The sequence below is a fragment of the Trachemys scripta genome, chromosome 2, assembly GCF_013100865.1.
Source record: "Trachemys scripta elegans isolate TJP31775 chromosome 2, CAS_Tse_1.0, whole genome shotgun sequence".
In the NCBI taxonomy this organism is placed as follows: domain Eukaryota; kingdom Metazoa; phylum Chordata; order Testudines; family Emydidae; genus Trachemys; species Trachemys scripta.
In genome coordinates this window covers 171,643,928-171,665,346 of record NC_048299.1, presented here as the reverse complement: position 1 = coordinate 171,665,346, position 21,419 = coordinate 171,643,928, and the positions used below count along the sequence as shown (strand labels likewise).

At 40.2% G+C, this 21,419-nt stretch overlaps 1 protein-coding gene across 2 annotated transcripts in view; it reads left to right on the top strand.

The window, feature by feature from the left end:
- Nucleotides 1-885: 885 nt before the first annotated feature.
- MAK (male germ cell associated kinase) overlaps nucleotides 886-21,419 on the top strand; it is a 50,202-nt gene continuing 29,668 nt past the window's right edge. The window contains exons 1-8 of one of the 2 annotated variants that reach the window (XM_034762296.1): nucleotides 886-968; nucleotides 6,365-6,707; nucleotides 10,678-10,732; nucleotides 11,603-11,724; nucleotides 12,756-12,835; nucleotides 15,120-15,252; nucleotides 15,340-15,511; nucleotides 16,934-17,101. In XM_034762296.1, the coding sequence (XP_034618187.1) occupies nucleotides 6,607-6,707; nucleotides 10,678-10,732; nucleotides 11,603-11,724; nucleotides 12,756-12,835; nucleotides 15,120-15,252; nucleotides 15,340-15,511; nucleotides 16,934-17,101 (831 nt within the window). In that variant the 5' untranslated portion in view covers nucleotides 886-968; nucleotides 6,365-6,606. Of the gene's footprint in view, nucleotides 969-6,364; nucleotides 6,708-10,677; nucleotides 10,733-11,602; nucleotides 11,725-12,755; nucleotides 12,836-15,119; nucleotides 15,253-15,339; nucleotides 15,512-16,933; nucleotides 17,102-21,419 lie in introns of those variants that run through there. The other variant, XM_034762297.1, reaches the window with a different exon arrangement.

The window sequence follows — 21,419 nt, the reverse complement described above, 5'->3', positions numbered from 1 at the left end:
GTGCAAAGTAGGCTTCTGAGTCTTCTGCCCTGTAGCCTACAGCAGGGGTTCTCAAACTTCATTTTTCTGCAACCCCATTCTGACAACACAAATTAATACTTCACCCCAAGGGGGGCGGGGCCAAATCCAGAGCCTGCTCAAGCCATGCCACCCCAGGTATGGGGCCCAAAGCCTTAGTCCCACTGCCCTGGGCATGGGGAGGCCACAACTGAAGCCCAAAGGGCCTGTAACCTGATCCCTGCCACTCAGGGCTTCAGCCTCAGGCAATGGGGTTCAGCCTTCACCTTTGGCCCCAGCAAATGTAAGCCAGTCCTGACAACCCCACTAAAGTGGGGTTGTGACCCACTTTGGGATCCTGACCCACAGTTGGCTCTTACAGCCCCATGTATAAGAGAAAGAAAATTGTTCACAGAGGTGGATTTTCTTCTCCCGCTAACGCCCTCCTCGCTGGCTACTGCAGCCCACCACCAGTCCCACCATAGAAAAAAACTAGGCAGCAACCTCCCGGGTAGCAAAACGCCCCCTGCAGCATGGCAGCCCGGGCGAAGAGCAGCTGGCCCTCTCAGGGCTGTATTTGATTTGCAAAACGGTTGTAGCTACAGGCTGACTGCACGCGCACACCAGCCCCTGCGTGCCAGAGCTTGGGTCGCGGCGCTGCCTATACACAACGGGGCAGAGTTTGACGCTCCGCGCGCGCCACCCCGGCCATTGCTACCTCCAATGAGCCCTGCCGGGTCACGTGGTCAGCGCTCGTGCCCGGCCGCGGCGGTGCCGGAAGGTGGGCGGGTTCTCCGCTCCTTGCCCCACCCCCACGCGTCCCCCGCCGTCGCCTAGGAGACGAGTCCCACCCCGGCCGGGCTGGGGGAATTCGCTGCAGAGGCGCTGCTGGCGGTTCGAGGTAGGGATGCGCCGCGCGCCAGAGGGGGGCGGCCCCGGCACCAGCCCCAGCGGCCAGGAGCGCAGCGCTGGTGAGTGGGGGGTGGGAGGAGTAGGAAGGGGGCGATGATGGGGGGACAAGGGGTTGGGAGGATGGTGGGGGGGGGCTGGAGGAGGGGGTAGCAGGGATGGGCTGCTCATCTCCAGATTGACTTGTTTTTGTACCGGGGGGAGGCGCTTTGTGGGGCAAACTAGAGGAGAAATTATTCTCCCTTCTCCACCCCCACCCCCCAAAGTACATGTGTCTGTCTGTGCCCAGTCCCCATGGTGCAGTTTGGGTTTCGTGCTTTAAGAGAGAGGCGCTGCCTTTTGCTCACTTCCTAACGCAACCTTGAATCTCTCTCCAAACAGCTGGGGCTGTTTGGCTGAAGGGAGAGCCCATCGCATTTCTGAGCAAGGCTCTAAATGCCTCGTTTGAAACACGCCCAGCATCCCCAGAGGCAGAGAATATAAACACTCTTCCCGCAGTTAGCCTTACAAATGAATGAGAGACTGGAGAGTTCTGTTCACTCTCTTGGCCAGGCAGCTAATAAAGCAGCAGCAACCTCTCATTGTCACAGCCAACTTCTGTAAAAGTAAACAATAAAGAAGTAAATGCAAGGATAATGCACACACAATCCCCCCCCCACCATCCCTTAGGCTACAGTCCTTCCTCTCAGGCAAAACCTCTTCCATTGCCAGCTGTTAAGGTCAGTGGGAATTTGGTCTGAATAATGACTGTAGACTCTAAAAGGAATGATGATAACTTCTGCAAACCATCCTTGTATTGTTTATCAAGGGGCCTGATTCTCCACTTCCTTACTCTACTTCATCCCAGTAGAATTTACTCCTGATTTAGAGTATGTGAGAGGAGAATTGGGGTCATGTTCTAATTCTGTTCAGATAAATATACAACACTCTGGGAGCCCAATCTGGCTCCCATTGGCTTCCGAAAGAGTAGGCCCAAGCCCCTGATAGTGTTATGGTCCGTAGTAATGAGGAGAGTCTGATTTTATCTGTGAGAACTAAGATAAAATTTCTTAGGAAATCTTGAGTTTCACATCTTGAATGAATGAGAGTTGTGACCTCATTTTCAAGATGAGCATGCAGCTTAATTCTAAAGGGGAAAATGTGTATTACCCTGACTGCCAACAATATAAAAATGAAACAGTGTACCAAACCTCTTTAAAAAGTAAATTAATCTCTTTATTATTATATGTATACAAACAAATATTTACTATGGGCCAGAGCGTAAATCCTTTACTTATGTTGGTAAGGAGTTACTCTCATGAGTACTCCAATAGATGATTAAGGCTGTCAGAATTGAGTCCTAAATGCTCTATGCTCTTCCCTTATGCGATTCAACAGTTTGAATAAGGGGTTCACAATCTGGCTCAAGAAATGTATCCACACATCTTAGAACTTGGTTACTATCTGTTTTAATCGTACTGTATACTAAATATTCAGATGTCTTTAAGGGACATAGTCTTTTTTTAAAATTTGTTTTTAAAAGTATTGCTACTATTTTATTAATAAAGCATTTTTAACAGAAAAGGATCATTTAGGGCCTAATCCTGCCAGCTTTACTCATCTTGGGTAGTGCCTTGCTCTATGAATAGTCCCATTGATTTCAATAATCAGTGTAAATAGGGTTGGCAAAATTGGGCTCTAAGTGTTTTATTTATCTGCATGGAGGCTCCTGAGTGGATTGTATTTTCTAGTTTGTTTGTAATTTACTATATTTTAAGGTTTGGGTAGCTTGTCTTTTCTTGCATGCAATGTTGAATCTGTTCCTTGGAAATGCATTATAAATGTGCTTCAGGGACTTTGGTGATTTGCTGTTTACCCATTGTATATTTTAAAATTACCAATAGACATTTTAAAATCAATGATGGCATTACTGACTGTTACTATTGCTGAAATAAAATAATAAGATGGTAATGCTACAAATAGGAAAATATACTTTCAAAATTGCTCAGATTCTGCAAGTGGAGACAGACTACTAGGGTCTTCCAAGCTATTGCAGTTTGTCCTCCATTTGTCCGCTGTTTTAATCCTTTCTTCACATAAGATTAAGGGATTATTGGCAGTGTGTCACAATGAATAAGAAACAATCTGTTGTTTACAATAGGCTTTCTTCTTTCAACTAAGTAATCACAGTTGATGCTCCCGAATGTGGTGGCATATTTATTTCACAGAGTGGTGTAAGATTCTTGACATTAGGTTGTGCAGAAGAATGTATGGGCCTTATTCTGCTCCGCTAACAGCAAAACTCCCATTGACTTCAAAGGGGTCAGGACAGAAATCTCTGTTGCTACCAACGGTCTGATCCTGCATTTCTTATACTCCCCAATCTCTTGTTTTGGTTCCATAGGAAAGGCAGGATTGGGCTTTAAACTTGCAAAGATAGACATGTGCACAGGGCAAAGAATTAATTCTGCTAGTTTAGCATGTATAGCATTATTTTTGTTTAGTACACATCTGACTTAGTAACAATAATTTAAAATGTTGGAGATCAATTTAAGTAATAAATAGGGATTACTTGTGTCTCTGTTTTCCCTTTGCAGAAAGGAAAGCTTAATAGAGGGCACATCAGTTGGGTATATATTATGTGAAATATGAATCGATGTATACAAATGTCTGTACTGGAACGTTGTGGTCATTATGTAAATCAATATACCATTTTTATTGCAGTTCTAAATTAATTGTGCACATCCAATAAGAGCAACAGTTTTGTATGCAGTTGGGGCTTGATACTTTGATTTGCTGAGCACCCTCACCCAACCTTATTCTGATGTCAGTTTAGGGGTAAGAGTGCTCAGCATTTTGTAGGATCAAATCCTAGATAATCTGTATTTGATAAGTGTACCGTGCATAAGGCAGACTTCAAAATTACAATAATTTGTTCACATATTAAAAATGCAGTTTATATTCCATAGCACAGTAATGGCTGAAGTGGCATTATTACAGCTGAATATGAAAGGGATGGGATGATTGGCATCATTTGACTTCAGTTTCATGCATCTGGCAGTGTGGGCAGAATGAATGAATGACGGTGTGCCAGTAGGAGTATCCTCATGGTAAACAGGACAGTCAACTTTAAAACAAAACCAAAACGTTTTATTTGAATTGTTTTTTACCTAGCTAAGATTACCAAAACAGACAGATATTAGGGAAAAATATTTGTCTTGTAGTTTGTTTACTTTTGACATATGACTGCAATTTGTGTATAGTCAGTTTCACCGTTTTCCCTTCCTTGTCAGAAAAGGCCCAGTCCTACAAACATATATGCATGTAAGTAACAATCCTCCTGCAAGAGTCCCAGTATCCTCATGTGTATGAGTTTGCAGGATTTGGGCCTTATCTGACAACGCAGAGAAAATAGTGAAACTGTTTGGGTCTTAGTTAGGAAACAGAACTTTGTGCCTGCACAGAGCCAAATTGAAATTGGGGGTTTATTTTCCCATCCTTGACTCAGCTACAAGGGAGAAGAAACTTTATTTGGAAAGAGATGGACCATAAACAGCTGAGTGAAATTTTTCATTTAAACCATTTTTAGCTAAAAAATGCAGACTCAGGACAACTGCGACATTTCATGAATTCATATAGATTTTAGCAAATTGTTTAGATTGAAACAAAAAAGTGGGGGAAAATGAAAATGTTGAAACAAAATGTTTTGTTTTTTTCCAGGCTTGGTATAAAATACTTGAACTGTCAGTGGGCCAGAGAGAGAGTGTGAATGACTCTCAGGCCCTGTGTCTGGGACACTTACCTGCATAGGCACCAACTCCAGCCCAGAGCCCCCACGGGGAAAAATTAGTGGGTGCTCCGCAACCACCGGCAGCCAAGTTCCCCCCTTCTCGCCTCCTTCCCCCCTTCCCAGCATGCCACGTTCCCGCTCCTCCCCCTCCCTCCCAGCACTTCCCATCCTCCACTGCCTAACAGCTGTTTGGCTGTGCTTAGGACTTTCTGGGAGAGAAGGGGAGGAGCGGGGATACGGCACGCTCAGGGGAGGAGGCGGAGAAGAGGCAGGGCAGGAACTTGGGGAAAAGGGGTGAAAGGGGGAGGGAAGGGGTTGCGCGCCCACCGGGCAGAGGAGAAGTCGGCACCTATGCTTACCTGGGAGGGGTTGGCGTGAACTAAAGTTTCAGTCTCTGCTGCAATGACTACGTAATTATTTATACCAAGTGAAACAGCTTCAACAGAAGAGATACAGTAAGACCCATCCCAGAACAGTAAATAGCTTGGTAGTTAAGCCACTCACCTGGGATGTGGGAGACCTGGGATATGTGTGTGTGTGTGTGTGTGTGTGTGTATATATATATATATATATATATATACACACACACACACAAAAAACTGGCTTATCAGGATCATTTAACAGTATATAGACTTGTGTATGAGATTTTTCAAAGCTGACTAAGTGACTTGGACACCAAATCCTATTAAAATTAATCCCATTCTATATTTTTTATATATTAATACGCATATATATTTTATATAGTTTCTGATGCTTTTCATGCTGTCGTTTAAAGTGCAAACAACGATGCCTTCAAAGGGCTTTCTAAAATAAATCTTTGAGAGGTTTTTTTTTTAAATAGCTATTTTTAAAGGATAAGTAAAACTAAGCAATAAGACGAGTCTACCATGAGTAGGCCCATTGAAGTTAATAAGAATAAGTGTAAGGGTTTGCAGGATTGGGGCCTAAAATTGCATACTTTAGATGGCATTATAAGGCAGCAGGTTGAAGATTGCACGTCTTTAATTTTTTTTGCTTATTTAAAATTCCCACAATAATTTACTTCCAAATCTGCTGAGTAGTATTGCTGTGCACTATTAAACAATTGTTTCATTTCACCATAGAGGTGGTTGCATTTCGATGAGGGGCAAAATGATGACTTTATACTCTTTGTGGCCAAACTGGTGGTGGACCAATGCACAGGGATTAAACAGAGTGGGTCATCTGCTACTGGTATCATGACAGCCAGTGCGCAATTCCTCACTGATGACAGAGGCACCACTGAATGGTGGGCATGTTGCTGCCTTTTATAAGGAGGCTGTGTTTCAAGCAAGCACATTATGCCGACAGGAGTATGTACTAGTCGGCTGCAGGGTTGGGCATGTCTCCTAAACACCAGAATACACCTACACTGGGGTGTCCTGTTAATGCTGGATTGTTAGCTCCTGGTGCTCTCAGTGATATGGAGAGAATTCTCACATTTTACAGGAAAAATGACATGGATGTAGCAAGTTGCCTGATGCTTGTAGAACATATTCAGTTTAGATCTGCATCTTTATTCCATATAAATACCTGGCCATTCTGACATGTTCCATTATACAGCGGAAACATTAATATGAGATTCTTTATTCATGTTAGATATGAGCATTGTATTTTTCCAAGAATACATTAATGTTAAAATTCACTTTTTTTCCCCTTTTTTTTGTGAAGGATGTATGTAAGAATGGCTGCATTATTCCCTTCCTTGTTACTTTATTTCTGGATCTCAAAGTGGTTATAATCCTGAGGAAGAAGACCAAATGTCTTAATAAATTATGGCAAACAATCCACTGATATAACATCATCATTCTGGAAAAACAAAAATTTGTTTTAAAAAAATTGGATGTAGAAATCCTCTAATAAAAGGAGACATTTAAAGTTTTCAAGGCTTTCAGCAATCCAGGTCTTACAAAATGAACCGTTACACAACTATGAAACAACTTGGCGACGGCACCTATGGCAGTGTACTCATGGGAAAGAGCAATGAGTCAGGCGAGCTTGTGGCTATCAAAAGGTATGTGATATTAAGTAAGTGTACTCTTAAATAGTTAAGATTGTAACTCCTTTATACTATGCTATTTATGCGCAAAAAAATAATTAAGATAATTTTTTCAAGTAAACTAAGATCTTAAAAAACAAAATTGTGTGTTCTTTTAGATGTCCGATTTGATGACCTCAAACCACATTCTCAACTGGTGTAAAACATTGTGGTTCCATGGAAGTCAATTGAGTTACACCAGCCAAGGATATGGCTTCTGAACAAAACCAGAATGTGATTTAAAAATCAATCATCGGTGTTTTTTCTCCTGGAGTAACTTTAGAAGAAAGTAATATAAGTGTGATTTTTTTCACCCAATAGAAGTCAAAGGGCAGAATTTGGCCTACAGTAGCTAATTTAGGAAAAAGCTGCTGGATCAGTGATTATACTTGTTACAGTTATACCATAATGCCCTGAATATTGTAGTAACTAATTTCTTGCATATGGTGTGTGTCAGAAATTTAAGGGTGACTGCAATATGCTTTTTGGTACCCTGAGATACTTTAAAGTGCCCACCAAATTCTTCTCAGGTTTACATATTGAATTCCGATGATAGCTATGTTCCTCTGGGAAAAGCTGAACTGTTTACTTCAAGAGTGGGACTTGAGAGAAGTGTGGGTGAAAGAACTTTCTTGACAGCTGACCTGTCACTGTGGAACTCGGTGGCCAGAAGAGATTGGAATAGCCACAAGCCTCCAGATTCAAATGGAAAATATGCTGCTTACACATGGTCTTCCAGCAATAAATATGTTAACTACTATAAAAACAGATATATTACCTCTTAACTGGCAGATGGAGAGAAAGATCCTTACATGCATGCTTTAGCATTTGTAAGTAAGTTACTGTAATGATGAGCAATGTATAAGTACCTAGTTAAGTAAGTAAATAAGCAAGGTGACCGGTTTTAAATCTCTTCTTAAAACCATTAGGGCCTGGGCACCCTTAAATTCTTAGGACCTGAACCTCATCATATCTGTTCGGTTTTGTGCAGAAGGGCATAAAATAGGTCTACAAAAGCAACCTTTTTGTGACCCAGACATGATCCCATATAGAGCTTTTGGGGCAAATTATTCCTGTCAGGGGAGGGGAGTGCGGTTTCTAACTTCTATGATTTACCAATCTGTGCAAGATGTAGGGCATTTAGTCCAGGGAGCATATGAGAACAGTTACTATTCCCACTGACCCTAGGCTTTGCCCCAGCATGGCTCCTCCATGGGTTTCAGCTGCAGAGGAATACCCCAGACCCTGTTGCAACACTTGTGTCCTGATTGATTAATAATTTGCCCATATACACATTAAAAAGAAATTACCTTACTCTGGTCCATTATAGAACAAGAAGTCTCTTTGTTCCTAAGGGTTTAAATTTGTTGTGCAAGAATGAGGTCTGACTCCATTAAATTTAATTTTGCTTTCACTACTTGTACTTTAGAAATGGTAGAACAGATGCATTTCATGTCTCATTAGATGCTGTAGTAGATTACTGTAAGTAATATATTCCTGCCTGTTTGCTTTGCCACACAATCCACTCTAACATAGCTGCTGGTCATCAGGGAATCTAAATAATAAATGTAACTTTAAGGTTTTCTTGGATCTTCTGACAGGTTAAAGATGAACACTAAAGCAATTCTGTTTCTAAAGGAAGAAACACATTGTGAGCAGGTGTCTTCCCCAACCTGCTTTAATTCAACCCTCATACTGTAGAGTTACAACTCTCTTCCCTCCCGCCCTTGGAATTTGGCTTTGTTTTCAAAGGCTTGGTAACTGGACACAAGCAAACAATATGCATTTTGATATGGCTAAATGTAAAGGTATACATCTAAGAACAAAGAATGTAGGAAGAAGAACAGGAGTACTTGTGGCACCTTAGAGACTAACAAATTTATTAGAGCATAAGCTTTCGTGGACTACAGCCCACTTCTTTGGATGCATATAGAGTGGAATAAATATTGAGGAGATATATATACACACATACAGAGAGCATAAACGGATACAGACTAACACGGCTGCTACTCTGAAAGAATGTAGGCTGTACCAATAGGATGGGAGACTCTCTCCTAGGAAGCAGTGTCTGTAGGGAAAAAAAAAATTGGGGGATGTGGTGGATAATCAGCTGAACATGAGTTTCTGGTGTGCTACTGTGTCCAAAAGAGCTAATGTGATCCTTTGATGCATAAACAGGGGAATCTTGAGTAGGAAGGTTATTTTACCTCTGTATTTGGCACTGGTGTGCCTGCTGCTGGAATACTGTTTCCATTTCTGGTGTCTGCAATTTGGAGTGGGCTCAAAGAAGAGCCATGAAAATGATTAAAGGATTAGAAAACATGTCATAGTGATTGAGCTCTTTAAAACTGTCTATTTAGCTTAACAAAGAGAAGATTGAGTGACTTGATTACAGTCTATAAGAACCTACATGGGGAACAAATATTTAGTAATAGACTCTCTGCAGCCTAACAAAGGAAGGTATAACACGATCCAATGTTTGGAAGTTGAAGCTAGACAAATTCAGACTGGAAATAAGGCATACATTTTTTAACAGTGAGAGTAATTAACCATTGGATCAGTTTACCTAGGGTTGTGGTGGACTCTCCATCACTGGCAATTTTTAAATCAAAATTTTAGATGTGTTTCTAAAAGATCTGTCCCAGGAATTATTTTGGGGAAGTTCTATAGCCTGTGTTAAAGGGAATCAAACTAGATGATTGCAATGATCCCTTCTGGCCTTAGAATCTATGAATAAGTTAGTGAGCGTTTGACTTCGGGAAGAGCAAAATGAAGCCTGATGTTTGGATTCTAGGCTGTACATAACTTTCAGCAACCTGAGTATGTAGTCAGGCTCCCAGACCCCAGCAGGCTTGTACTCAGGCAGCTAGCCCATGCTGAAGTCAGTATCACCATGTCTGCGCACCACTATTGTTATCTACGCTAGCTAGATTGTCGCTAGCCTGGGTATGTCTACAATAGCACTTTCACTTACAGTGTAAACATACCCTGAGGGTATGGCCTCAGAGTTCACAACAAAAGGAAGAGAGGCATCACAACAAAACAAGGAGAGGAACCTTCACTTAAAAGGATTATGGGGAGTTTCTGGAGGTCAATCACTCAGTTACTCCCTGTTTACATTGGAGCACCAGTGTCTCAGGCCTTGGCTACACTTGGGGATTCGCAGCGCTGCCACGGCAGCGCTGTGAAGCGCAAGTGTAGTCTCCGAGGGTAATAGCTTGCAGTGCTGCGAGCGAGCGTGCAGCGCTGCAGGCGCTGATTACACTGGCGCTTTACAGCGCTGCACTCGCTGTGCTCGGGGAGGGGCGTTTTCACACCCCTGAGCGCAGCAAGTTGCAGCGCTGTACAGCGCCAGTGTAGCCAAGGCCTCAGCCACTCCGCAGCAGCTGTTATTCCTCTCGGGGAGGTGGAGTACCTGCAGTGCTGTAGCCACGGAGATACAGCGCTGTAAGTGCTCTGCCAGTGTGGACGGGGAGTAAGTTACAGCACTGGGGGAGGCTTTATTGCGCTGGAATGCTCAACTGTAGCCAAGGCCTGAGTGACCTCCCCTACTTCAAATTCCCAGGCCCATGCCTTATCCACTGGGTCATGCTGACTCCCAGAGTTAAGGATATAGGTCAAATTACATAGGTGGGGTAAAATGCTTGCTGATATTTATAGAACTCCTGGGGATACCTTGGTCTATGTGGCTAGCTACCGTTTGAAAACTCTGTGTAGTGGTTAAATATACATTACGTTTAATTGTGGCAAACTTAAAAACAATGCAATTCAACTAGATTTAATAATTTTATTAATATTTACTAAAGTATGTTTGAAACATATTGAAAATAGAATTTCATTGTTATGGTGCTGAAAAGTGACACATTCCTGATCTTTCTTGGTTCTAAGAATATTTTGTATGTATTATTCATTTAGAATAAACTGTATTTTCTGGATTTTATTTCAGGATGAAAAGAAAGTTCTATTCTTGGGATGAATGTATGAATTTGAGAGAAGTCAAGGTAAAACTGAGAGCATAATGTTTTTTAATGTATATTGAATACTGTGTCTTTACCTTCTTGTTTAAATTTATACCTTGGTTAGTCCTAAATATAAAACCAGATTATTAAGGAGCTAGAGGGAAAGTTTATTCTCCTACCTGACATTTTGGTTTTGAAGTTTTTACATCCAACAGTGTAACATAACATTTTAAATTAAACACTATATGAAGCAGTGTAGTGAACTGATTAATGGTGGAGCTGAAAAAATCTGTATCTTGTGATTTGTGATATTTATATGATATGGAAGGCTCCTCCATTACTGTTTTCATCCAAGTCATATTCATTTATCGTGCATGCAAATGAATTTGGGTTGTGCTCTTGATTTTGATAGCAACCTTAAAATATCCATTTACTGTAAGTTTTCTGTTGATTGGCATTGTCTTTTTTACATGCAAATTATAGATAAACGAGTACCTGGTTGAAAAATATTGGATTTTTGCATGAAAATAGTTTCACTTGCACAAACTTGATACTCTTTGAAAATTTGGCCCTGAAGGTTTATTTTTTCATAAACGTAACACTGATGTGGAGGAATGCAAATAGAAGAAGAAGTACAGAAAAATAGACAAGATACACTGCATTTGTCCAAGAACTAGGGTGACCAAACAGCACGTGTGAAAAATTGGGATGGGCGTGGGGGGTAATAGGAGCCTATATAAGAAAAAGACCCAAAAATTGGGACTGTCCCTATAAAATCGGGACATCTGGTCACCCTACCAAGAACTATTTCTAATGTAGAATTAACAAAACTTTAGGCATTGCACTATTTTAGCTCTGTTGGATGACCAAAATTACTGTCATAAGTTGAATACACATGTTGCTGTATTGCAGTCTCTTAAGAAGCTGAATCACGCTAATGTGATAAAACTGAAAGAAGTTATCAGAGAAAATGACCATCTTTATTTTGTGTTTGAGTATATGAAGGAAAATCTCTATCAGTTAATGAAGGACAGGTATGTTTCATTTGTAAAACGTACAGTAGAATCTGGTGTTTGCAATTTTTTTCATGAGTTCTATTGATATCTTGAGCAATGTGTTAAAATTTCTGTTTTAAGACCCATTCCATACTTAGTAGAGTCAAATTAATAAAAGCTGAGGTCAACGGAAGTTATGTTTATGTATCTGAGGACAGAATTATGAATTGTTCAGCTTCTAGTATAGCTGGAATAACAGAACCAGATAAGAATTCTGATATAATCATATGCCTTTGGTGTATAATAGCCATGCAGGAATTTGTGAAAGTAATTTTCTTAAGCCCTTTAATGTATGAAGGACGAAATGTAGGCAACCTGTAGCCCATCAGGGTAATCTGCTGGCAGGCCGTGAGACAGTTTATTTACATTGACCATCCGCAGGCACAGCCGCCCGCAGTTCTTAGTGGCTGCAGTTCGCCCATCCCGGCCAATGGGAGCTGCGGGAAGTGGCGCGGGCTGCAGGGACTCGCTGGCTGCTGCTGCTTTCCGCAGCCCCCATTGGCTGGGAACAGCAAACCGTGGCCACTGGGAGCTGCGGGCGGCCGTGCCTGTGGATGGTCAATGTAAACACTGTCTTGCAGTCCGCCAGCGGATTACCCTGACAGGCCACGTGCGGCCTGCAGGTTGCCCACCACTAGACTAATATTTCACGAACTGTCTATATTGTTCGGTTTGGCTTGGAGAGGGTGGGGGCAGTGGGGAGTGGTTGTAGGTACGCAGGAGAGAAAGAGAGAGAAGACCAACATGTTTATATACAGACTTGGAACTTGATCTTTCCATCCTTTTGCAGACAAAATACCCTCTGCAATCAGAGAGAGTTTTACTTGAATATGGAACTCCATATTAAGCCCTTGATTGTTAATATAAACATTTTGCTTTGTTCTTTCGCCCTTGAGGTTCAGTTGCATCATAGTATATTGTGTAAAATGCTGTTCATTACAGGAAAAAAAAATCTCTATAAAAATTGCTTGAAATTGTTAAATATTTTATCTAAATTTGTTTCTTTGCAGAAACAAGTTGTTCCCCGAGTCAGTCATCAGAAACATTATGTATCAAATATTACAAGGGTTAGCTTTTATCCATAAGCACGGTAGGTTTCTTTGTAGAATTTAACTGCAGCCCTCTTTTGAGAAAGATAATGCACAGTAATCGTAGAAAAAACTTTATGGCTGGGGTTATAGGTTAAACAGATCAAGTTGTAGTATTATAGAAAGTATGTGGCTGCCATATGTAGTCTCAAAAATGTGCTATCTTAAGAAAGCTGTCTGGATTTTTAAAATATATTTGGTGGTTCTGTAATCAGAGGCTCTCTTTTCTGAAAGCATCAATAATTATTATTTAGAGACTCCAATATTTCCTGTTAGTCTTACAGTGCCACAGGACCCTCTGTTGCTTTTTATTTAGAGACTGTTTAGTACGTTTCAGCCCTAGATCAAAGATGATTTTGATGCTGAAGAAAATTGCATGTTGTGCTATACAGTGTATTTCTTATTTTTCTCAAGAGGGTATATTTGGGGACAATTGATACTTTGCAGATTGCAGTTTCATTTATCTTTTAAGATATCAAAATAAAGTAGTGCAATATCTACAAAAATGTTGAAATAATTTGTTCACTAAAATACAAACTGAACATGTCTATTGCATGAAATGTAGCAGGTATGAGCAGCCGCAGCTCACTGAAGAAGTTGTGGGTGCACTGCATCTTTCAGAACTTACACAAATTTAGCAAAATATTGCACTTAATTTATTCTGCAAAGCATCTTTTAAACTGCATTCTGATATACTAGTATCAAGTCCCTTTATATTAAAAAGTATCATCCTACTCTCCTGTTCATTTTATCTTTATACTTTTTTCCTCCCCTCATCACTTTCTCTTCAATGTGCCAGAGAAAATAAGATGTTCACCGATAATGAAATAAAGAAAATAGTATTCCAAGTCATCTCTGGCTTAGCTTTTGTACACAAGCATAATAAGACTCTTAGATATAGTACTTCACTAAAAAGAACCTCTCCTATGCTTACTAACGTTGTAAGTGATCCCTAAAGTATTGTTTTAGTCTTTTTGATTTATGACCATAGATTATTCTCTGGTCATCAAACTTTCTATTTATACGCATAAAATAGATGAGTGAGTCACATGTAGAGAACATGTGAAAAAGTCTCATTTCTATAAAATGTTAACGTGTTGTTCTAATCTTAGATATATGGGCATAGAAAGATGATGAAATTTACAAAATTACCTTTTGCCTTCATAATTAGAGCTGAATCCTTGTGATTTTAGATTTTCAGTACATAGTTAGTATGCATTATGCCTCTGGCGTTTAGGACAGTGATGAAGCTCCTCCACTCCTGTCTGTTTCTGGCAAGTCTTTCAGTGGTTCCCCAGCTGTGTCCCAGGTTTTTCAGCTCAGCTTCCACAGCTCTTTGCCACGTTGTTTTCGGGCGGCCTCATTTTCGCTTGCCTTCAGGTATCCATCTTAGTATAGTTCTGGTGATGGAATCAGTTTCTATCCGAAGGAGATGGCCAGTCTATCTCCAACATCTCCTGATAATGATGGTACTCATATCTTCTTGGCTGAACATAGAAAACCAATAAATTCAGTAAATACTAAATTGCAGTATTGCTTAGTGGGGTCAATAGATAGATTTGTAGAAAGTAACAACATATTTGAATTAAACAGCAAGGATGATTAGACCATGTAGAGGACGAAACCATGCTATACACAACCTAATTTTAAAACACAGATACCTAAATACAATTTGCAAATCCTGTATTTGGGTGCTCAAATTAGAATGTAGGTGCATGAAACAGACCTTTATATGTGTAACTGCTGATATGAATATCTAAAATCAGAATTTGGATGTCCTGTTAAAAGCCAATGTTTGGAAGCTGGTCCCAGAGTGATAAATAAAACTAACTCTTACAAGAAATGTTAACTGAAGAATTATGTCAGAGACTCTTGTTTATATATAAGAGGAAGAAACAAAAAAGTGCTCTGTTTCTAAAACTGGTTTCAGTTATTTAAAACTATTAAACAAAACAAACTTCCATTAACTACTGTTGCACTGATAGCCAAACCATCACAGTACAAAGTGAAACAGCTATTTCCTGAAAGCTGCTGCATGTTTTCGTTTTAAGTTTAGAGATTTAAAACCAGGTAGTTTGTGCTTATTAATTTACCAATAAATCCAATTAAATTATAGGAAAACTGTTTCCTTCCCTTATAATATAACATACGTATGTTAAAAGTGTGTGAATGAAAGAAAAGCTTATGGTCTCCAGAGAATCCCAAAGTGAATTTTGTATGGCTAAATCAAAGCTGGTTGCTGAACAAGTGATGGCATAATTTGTCTTTTTCTGTATATACTCACAGGTTTTTTCCATCGGGATATGAAGCCTGAAAACCTTCTCTGTATGGGTCCAGAGCTTGTGAAAATAGCTGATTTTGGATTGGCTAGAGAACTAAGATCTCAACCACCATACACAGATTATGTTTCTACCAGATGGTAAGTGATTTATGCAGTAAACGTATGACCTTAACTTACTCTCGCTTTGTACTACCACTTCTGAATTTGGACCATTATTTCTTATAGGTACCGTGCGCCTGAAGTTTTGTTGAGATCTTCTGTTTATAGCTCTCCTATTGATATATGGGCTGTTGGTAGCATAATGGCTGAACTGTACACGCTGAGACCTCTTTTCCCAGGGACAAGCGAAGTAGATGAAATCTTCAAAATTTGCCAAGTATTAGGGACTCCAAAGAAGGTACGTCCTATTGTAGATTTGTAGTAGTATACATTAATGAGAATAAAATGAATAAATCATATGGAGTGCTATCTTGCTTTTAGTGGGTGCATATAAACTATTGCTGTTGTAGTAATTGCTTGTGCAAACATTTGATGCTTTCTAAGTTTTACTTTTGTTCTTATTGACGTATAGAATAATATTCCTGTTTTGTGTATTAACACCCTTTATATGATGTGTGATTTTTATATCCACTTACTCTACATCATGATGAAAGCCAGATAAATGAAAACTTCCTTTTTTAAAAGAGAGGTTGCACCTGTGGCTTTAAGGATATTTGCATTAAAATATTTTTTTAATTGTAACATTGCCAAATTAATATTCTGGAAATTATTATGATGTCTTAATTAGAGAATTGTGAGGAAACAATGGAACACATAAACTGTTAAGATAAAGTGCTTCTGTTTTAATGTAAAATATTGTTAGCAATAGCATAAAGGGAGAGAAAATGTACATAATCTGCAGGGTGTTAGAATTACTTTCAATTATTTTAGGCACCATATGCTATTTAAGGGCCAAGTTTTGATAAATGTTGGCTGAATAGTGCTTACAAAAATGTGCACATGTACTTGCATTTTTGCACACACAGAAATTGCTTGCATAAGTAAATATCTGAGCAGGCAAATATTCGGGTATGCAAACATTTATTTTTTGCAGGTACAAATCGGGTTTTGTTCTTTTTAAAACAATCGTAAATGCTTGATTCTGCAATGAGTTACAAAAGTACTACATAGGTTATTATTTGTAGTACACGCTAAATGCGTGTGCCACTTTACACAACACATAGAAAGACAGTCTCCACCCCAGGAGCATACTGTTCAATTTGGACACAACTAACCATAGCACAACAGTTCAAATGGAAGGGGGTGTGGAGATGCAACAGTGTGGAGACTTCATGAAAGAAGGTTTGAAGGAGGAGGTGAATGATGCTTGGTGCACGGGAAATGAGACCAGAGGATGACATGAAAGAACATGACAGGAGCAAACAGTGGTATAAAGGAAAGGTACATGGGAGTCAGAGGACATGTAGGATTAATCAACAGAAGAGAGACGTAAGCAGGGGTGGAAGGTAAAACTAGAAGCCTGAACTTAATGCTGAAGATGAGAGGAAGCCGGTGAAGGGATTTCAGGGGGCATTGGGGTAATAGGGTTGCAGTGGAAGCAGAAGAAGACAACTTTACCTGCAGAATTTTTAATAGACTGAAGAGATGCAGGTATGCCAAGGCATTATGGATTCTCTCCACAAGATTAAGGATTCCAGCTTCCACCACTTGGGCTGTGCACCTCCCTCCTCAGCATGCAGGTTCTAGAATTCTGTTTTAATTTGATCAAAAACGATGTAGTGTGTTAACTCTCTGCCATCTTGTTTTCACTTTTTAACAGAGTGACTGGCCAGAAGGGTACCAGCTTGCGTCTGCCATGAATTTCCGCTTCCCACAATGTATCTCTATGCACCTCAAAACTCTCATTCCAAATGCCAGCAATGAGGCAATACAGCTTATGACTGATATGCTAAACTGGGATCCAAAGAAACGACCTACAGCAAGTCAGGTAAGACTGCCTAAGTGATGGATTCATTATAAGGCTAATAATTTATATAGTGCTTTAGATTAAAATGTTACACACACTAGCAAAATGATCATCCTAGCACTGTAAGAAAGTAAAAGTCAGCCTCCGATTTTGTAGATGTGGGTGGAAAGAAGACAGAAGAGAAGCCCAAATGTTCAAAGTTGGGTGGTTCAATGAATATCAAACCCTGAGTTCTGTTCTCTCTGTAATTTGGTCTTGTTGATGCTGTCAGCACGGGTCCAAATCAGAGACTCAGTCTCTGTCACACCCGACTTGAATAAATGCAGTCAGCAAGTGAAACAGTGTGAACTAAGCAATGTGGTCTAATGGACAGATCACTGACCTAGGATTCAGAGGACCTGGGTTGTTTTCCTGGTATCTGACCTGCTGTGTGACCTTGAGCAAATTACTTCTCTCTGTGCTTCATTTTCTCCATTTATAAAAGGGATAGTGATAAAACCTTCCTTTGTGAAGTATTTTGAGATCCATGGGTGAAAAGTGCTATATAGGAGCTAAATATCTTTATTTGTAGATCTGAGGTGACCCTTACTATCAGGGACAACTTTTGTGGGGACTTCAACAATGGTCTATCACATATTTTTCCATAAGAGTTCATAAAAACCCCAAATATGTGTACTGCCAAGTACCAAAGGTGTCTAAATTGGATACCTTTTTGTGGATAGCCAAAGTTAATGTAAGTACACTTATAGGATGTAAAAGAGGATTACAGTAGGGAATGCAACAGAAAAATGGAATATTGCAGGACAAGATGAAAATCCAACTAATCACATTTGGATATAATGCAGGTGACTCAAATGTGACTAAGCTGATGGTACAAAATAAATCAACCACCTCTCTCCACTTTAAAAAAAGAACTAGTATTACAAGAGTCACCTCTAGCACTGTAGACATCATACATACAATGCCACACAGCCCTTCTGTAAAAAGAAACAACTAGGTTTAACCTAAATTGCATTCTCAAGGAGTCAGCTGTGCAGTGCATAAAGGAGACTTTAGTGTGTGCTCATGGAAACAGGTGATGTAGTGCTAAATGTTACAATGTTGGAGCCCTGTAGAAATGTACCTATCACACATGCACTTTTCTCCCTCTGTTTTCTTCACCCACACCTACTATTCATGTGTCCTTCCTCCTGCAGGGCAGAGCCAAGACATTCATTCTGTCTCTGCCCATTTGAAGCATGATACATCACAATGTTCTGTCTTCCTAATAGGAAGCACTGCTCTGGGGCCGCGGGTGGGATGAGGGCGCCATACTGTTGTTACCAGAAGTGAGTGTTGCAAATTCCTCCTTGAGCTGCAGGGAGTGGCCTAGCTTTCCCATCACCTCAGAGTTCTGGAACGTGGCTGACTCCATCTCCTCACCTAACTCTGCTCTGCTGCTGGCCTGGTGCCCTGGCTACTGCTCCCCACCACTGGGCTGGAGCCATCCTGAAGGGGTAAAGGGCAGTGGGGGGAACAGGGCTGATGGGATAAGGGTGGAGTTGAGGGGTTAGTGGGGCATCATTATTAGAGTGAACATGCCATTTCTTCTGAGTTTCTCTGCTGCTGGGGAGCCTGTTCCCCAGAGCTCCTCTTTTTCATCAAATACATTCTGGATTTAGTAATAACATTTCAAATATACACAGTTCTTCTCATCCTGGGTGATCTCAAAATATTTTACTACTTGCATACATATTGCCCTGTTCAAATGCAGCCTCCTCTGGGGTGAAAGGCAGCAAGCTGGTGCCCAGAGCAATGCAAAAAGGAAAAAAAGGAGGAGAGGCAGTGTGACGTACCAGAGTACAATCCAGACTAATGAGCAGCTGTGTCACAATTAAAATAGCCTATAAGAAATAGTTGCCTGAAATGAATTGTATTACTCTATTTGGGTGTGTTTATCTTCCCCAGTCCCCCTGCCTGCAACGCTGGGTGCCTTACAATGCCTTGCTGAAGTAGCTCCCACCTGGACCACACAAACAGCCTTGCAGGGTGCAAGCCACACCCTGAGAGAGAGAGTGTGTGTGTGTGTGTGTGTGTGTGTGTGTGTGTGATTGCAGCCTGCAAGCCACACTTGGGTTATGCTCTGGCTCTCATCAGCCTTGGTTATGCTGCAGGGTGACCCCAACACACCCCCAGTCTTAGATTTCCCCCCAGAAATGTATGTCTTATACCATACAGCCCTCTCCTGGACAGTAAAAATTGAATCAAGTCTTATTTATTTAAGAGAATAATATGCTCACAACTTGTCACTCTAAATAGTTACCCAGACACTTCAATTTAAACACACTGTGTTAGATAAAACAGGTTTGTATTCAATAAAGAGAGCTTTTAAGTGAGTACAAGTACTAAGGCATAAAAATCAGAAATGGTTACAAGAAAAATAAAGATAAGACATTTACTAATACTTAACTTAACAGACAATAGCCGATTCAAGCAAAGTTTCTCACCACATGCTTTCATCAGTCTTACTGACCAAACCCTTTAGGTTAGTACCCCTCCCTCAGAGTCCAGTGAATTCTTCCTTTATCTCTTCAGGTGCAGTGAATGCAATGGACAGGGAGATAGAGAGGGGTGCCTTGGGATGTTTATCCCTCCTTTTTATAGTTTCAGTCTCCCTCTTGAAAAACATTTCCTGCTGGGAACTCGGAGACAAAGAGTTGACGTGCAAGGATGCTCCCTGTTGGCTTTTTCTCATGCGGTTTTGATCTTTTTGTTTCCCTCCCGGCTTGATGACTCTGTTTACTGCTTAAGTGCAAATTAAGGCAAGCACTCATCCTTTGTTTAAGATAGATTTGCTTGCTAAATTCTGCTTGGGCAGGGCATCATACAGGGAGGTCTTATAACTTTACATATAATGTTGACACACATTTTACCAGCACAATACTGACCAGAAAATTATGAGTTTTTTCAAATGATACCTTACAAGGCATATCTTGTACAAAGATCATTACAATAGTGTGTAGGATGTGAATATAGGGGTATATTCTATCATGGGGGGAACTTTGGTTTATAACATTGGGCTTTACTTCTTGGAAAGTGCGATAGAGTTCTTTAATGTCCATGGAGAGCAGATAGACCCTCACTCAAAATATCCAATGTAATAAGTACATTGAGTTCAACTTGGATGGAAAAATGGCTGAACTAACCTGAGGAGAAATTTAAAGTTGTGTTTTCAGGGAAGCTTGATATTTGGAGAAGTGGATTATAAACAAAATCAGTTAAATGTTTGTGCAGAACTTGTTTTCCTTAAATGTTGAAATTCACAATAGAAAATTGTTTGGTTCTATGTAGTGTAGTGCCAGAAGCTGCTTCATGGGGCGGTTTTTGTATACATTACAACTTTTACTAAAAATCCATGATGGTACTTAGAATGTTCATTGCATATCTGCAAAGCGCTGCAGTTTTCATTTTGTATGATTTTGTATTTTAGTGCTTGTGATCAAGCTGTCTCCGGGTATGTGGGTCACTGTGATATCAGGTCATAGACTAGATAAGACCAGCAGTTTATAACTCTCAAAAGGTGGGGTGGGAAACCCCCACTTTTCTGCCAATGCAAATATTTGATATTGACTTTACCCTAAAAAAAAAATATATATATATATATATATATATATATGCAAAGTTGACAACAGGCATTTGATCAGATTTGTCTTTCAAAAATTCAGGGATCTAATCATATGAAAATCAGGCAGCAATGCAGACTACCACAGTTTAGTTTTTAAAATTAATCTGATGGCTAGTACAGTACTGAATTGAATACCCTGTTTTTCAATTGTTTGAAAGAAATTTGTTACACTTATAAAATAGTTGATCTGCTCTATTTTAAATAGATCTTTAGTCCTCTGTTTTAGACAGTTTCACTTTAGAATATTAAATGAAGTGATGCTCATATCTGTTAACTGAAGAAGCTTCAACCCATGTGGACATGATGTATAGCCCTAAAGTCTTGAATTGTAATTGACTATTGATGTACAGCATGCACAGAGCTTGTTCTGGATTGAGTTTCCCCGGTACCATTCAGTAACATCACGAGTATCAAACAATGGGGACAAATTCATTCTCAGTTCTATTTTATGGGCTTACCTGGGGTTGAGATCATCAAAGATTATTTTGGTTCTATGTTTCAGTATTACATGTAGTCTTAAATAAAACCCTAGATCCAGGTGTTTTGGAATCAGGACCCAAATCCAGATCTGTTGACCCAAACTGAAATTTTTCACATCTTGTGTCCTGGCCCTTTAAAATTCTTCCTATCCTTCAGGAGATTTCGTGTTCATTGGAGTGGATGCCATGGAACAAC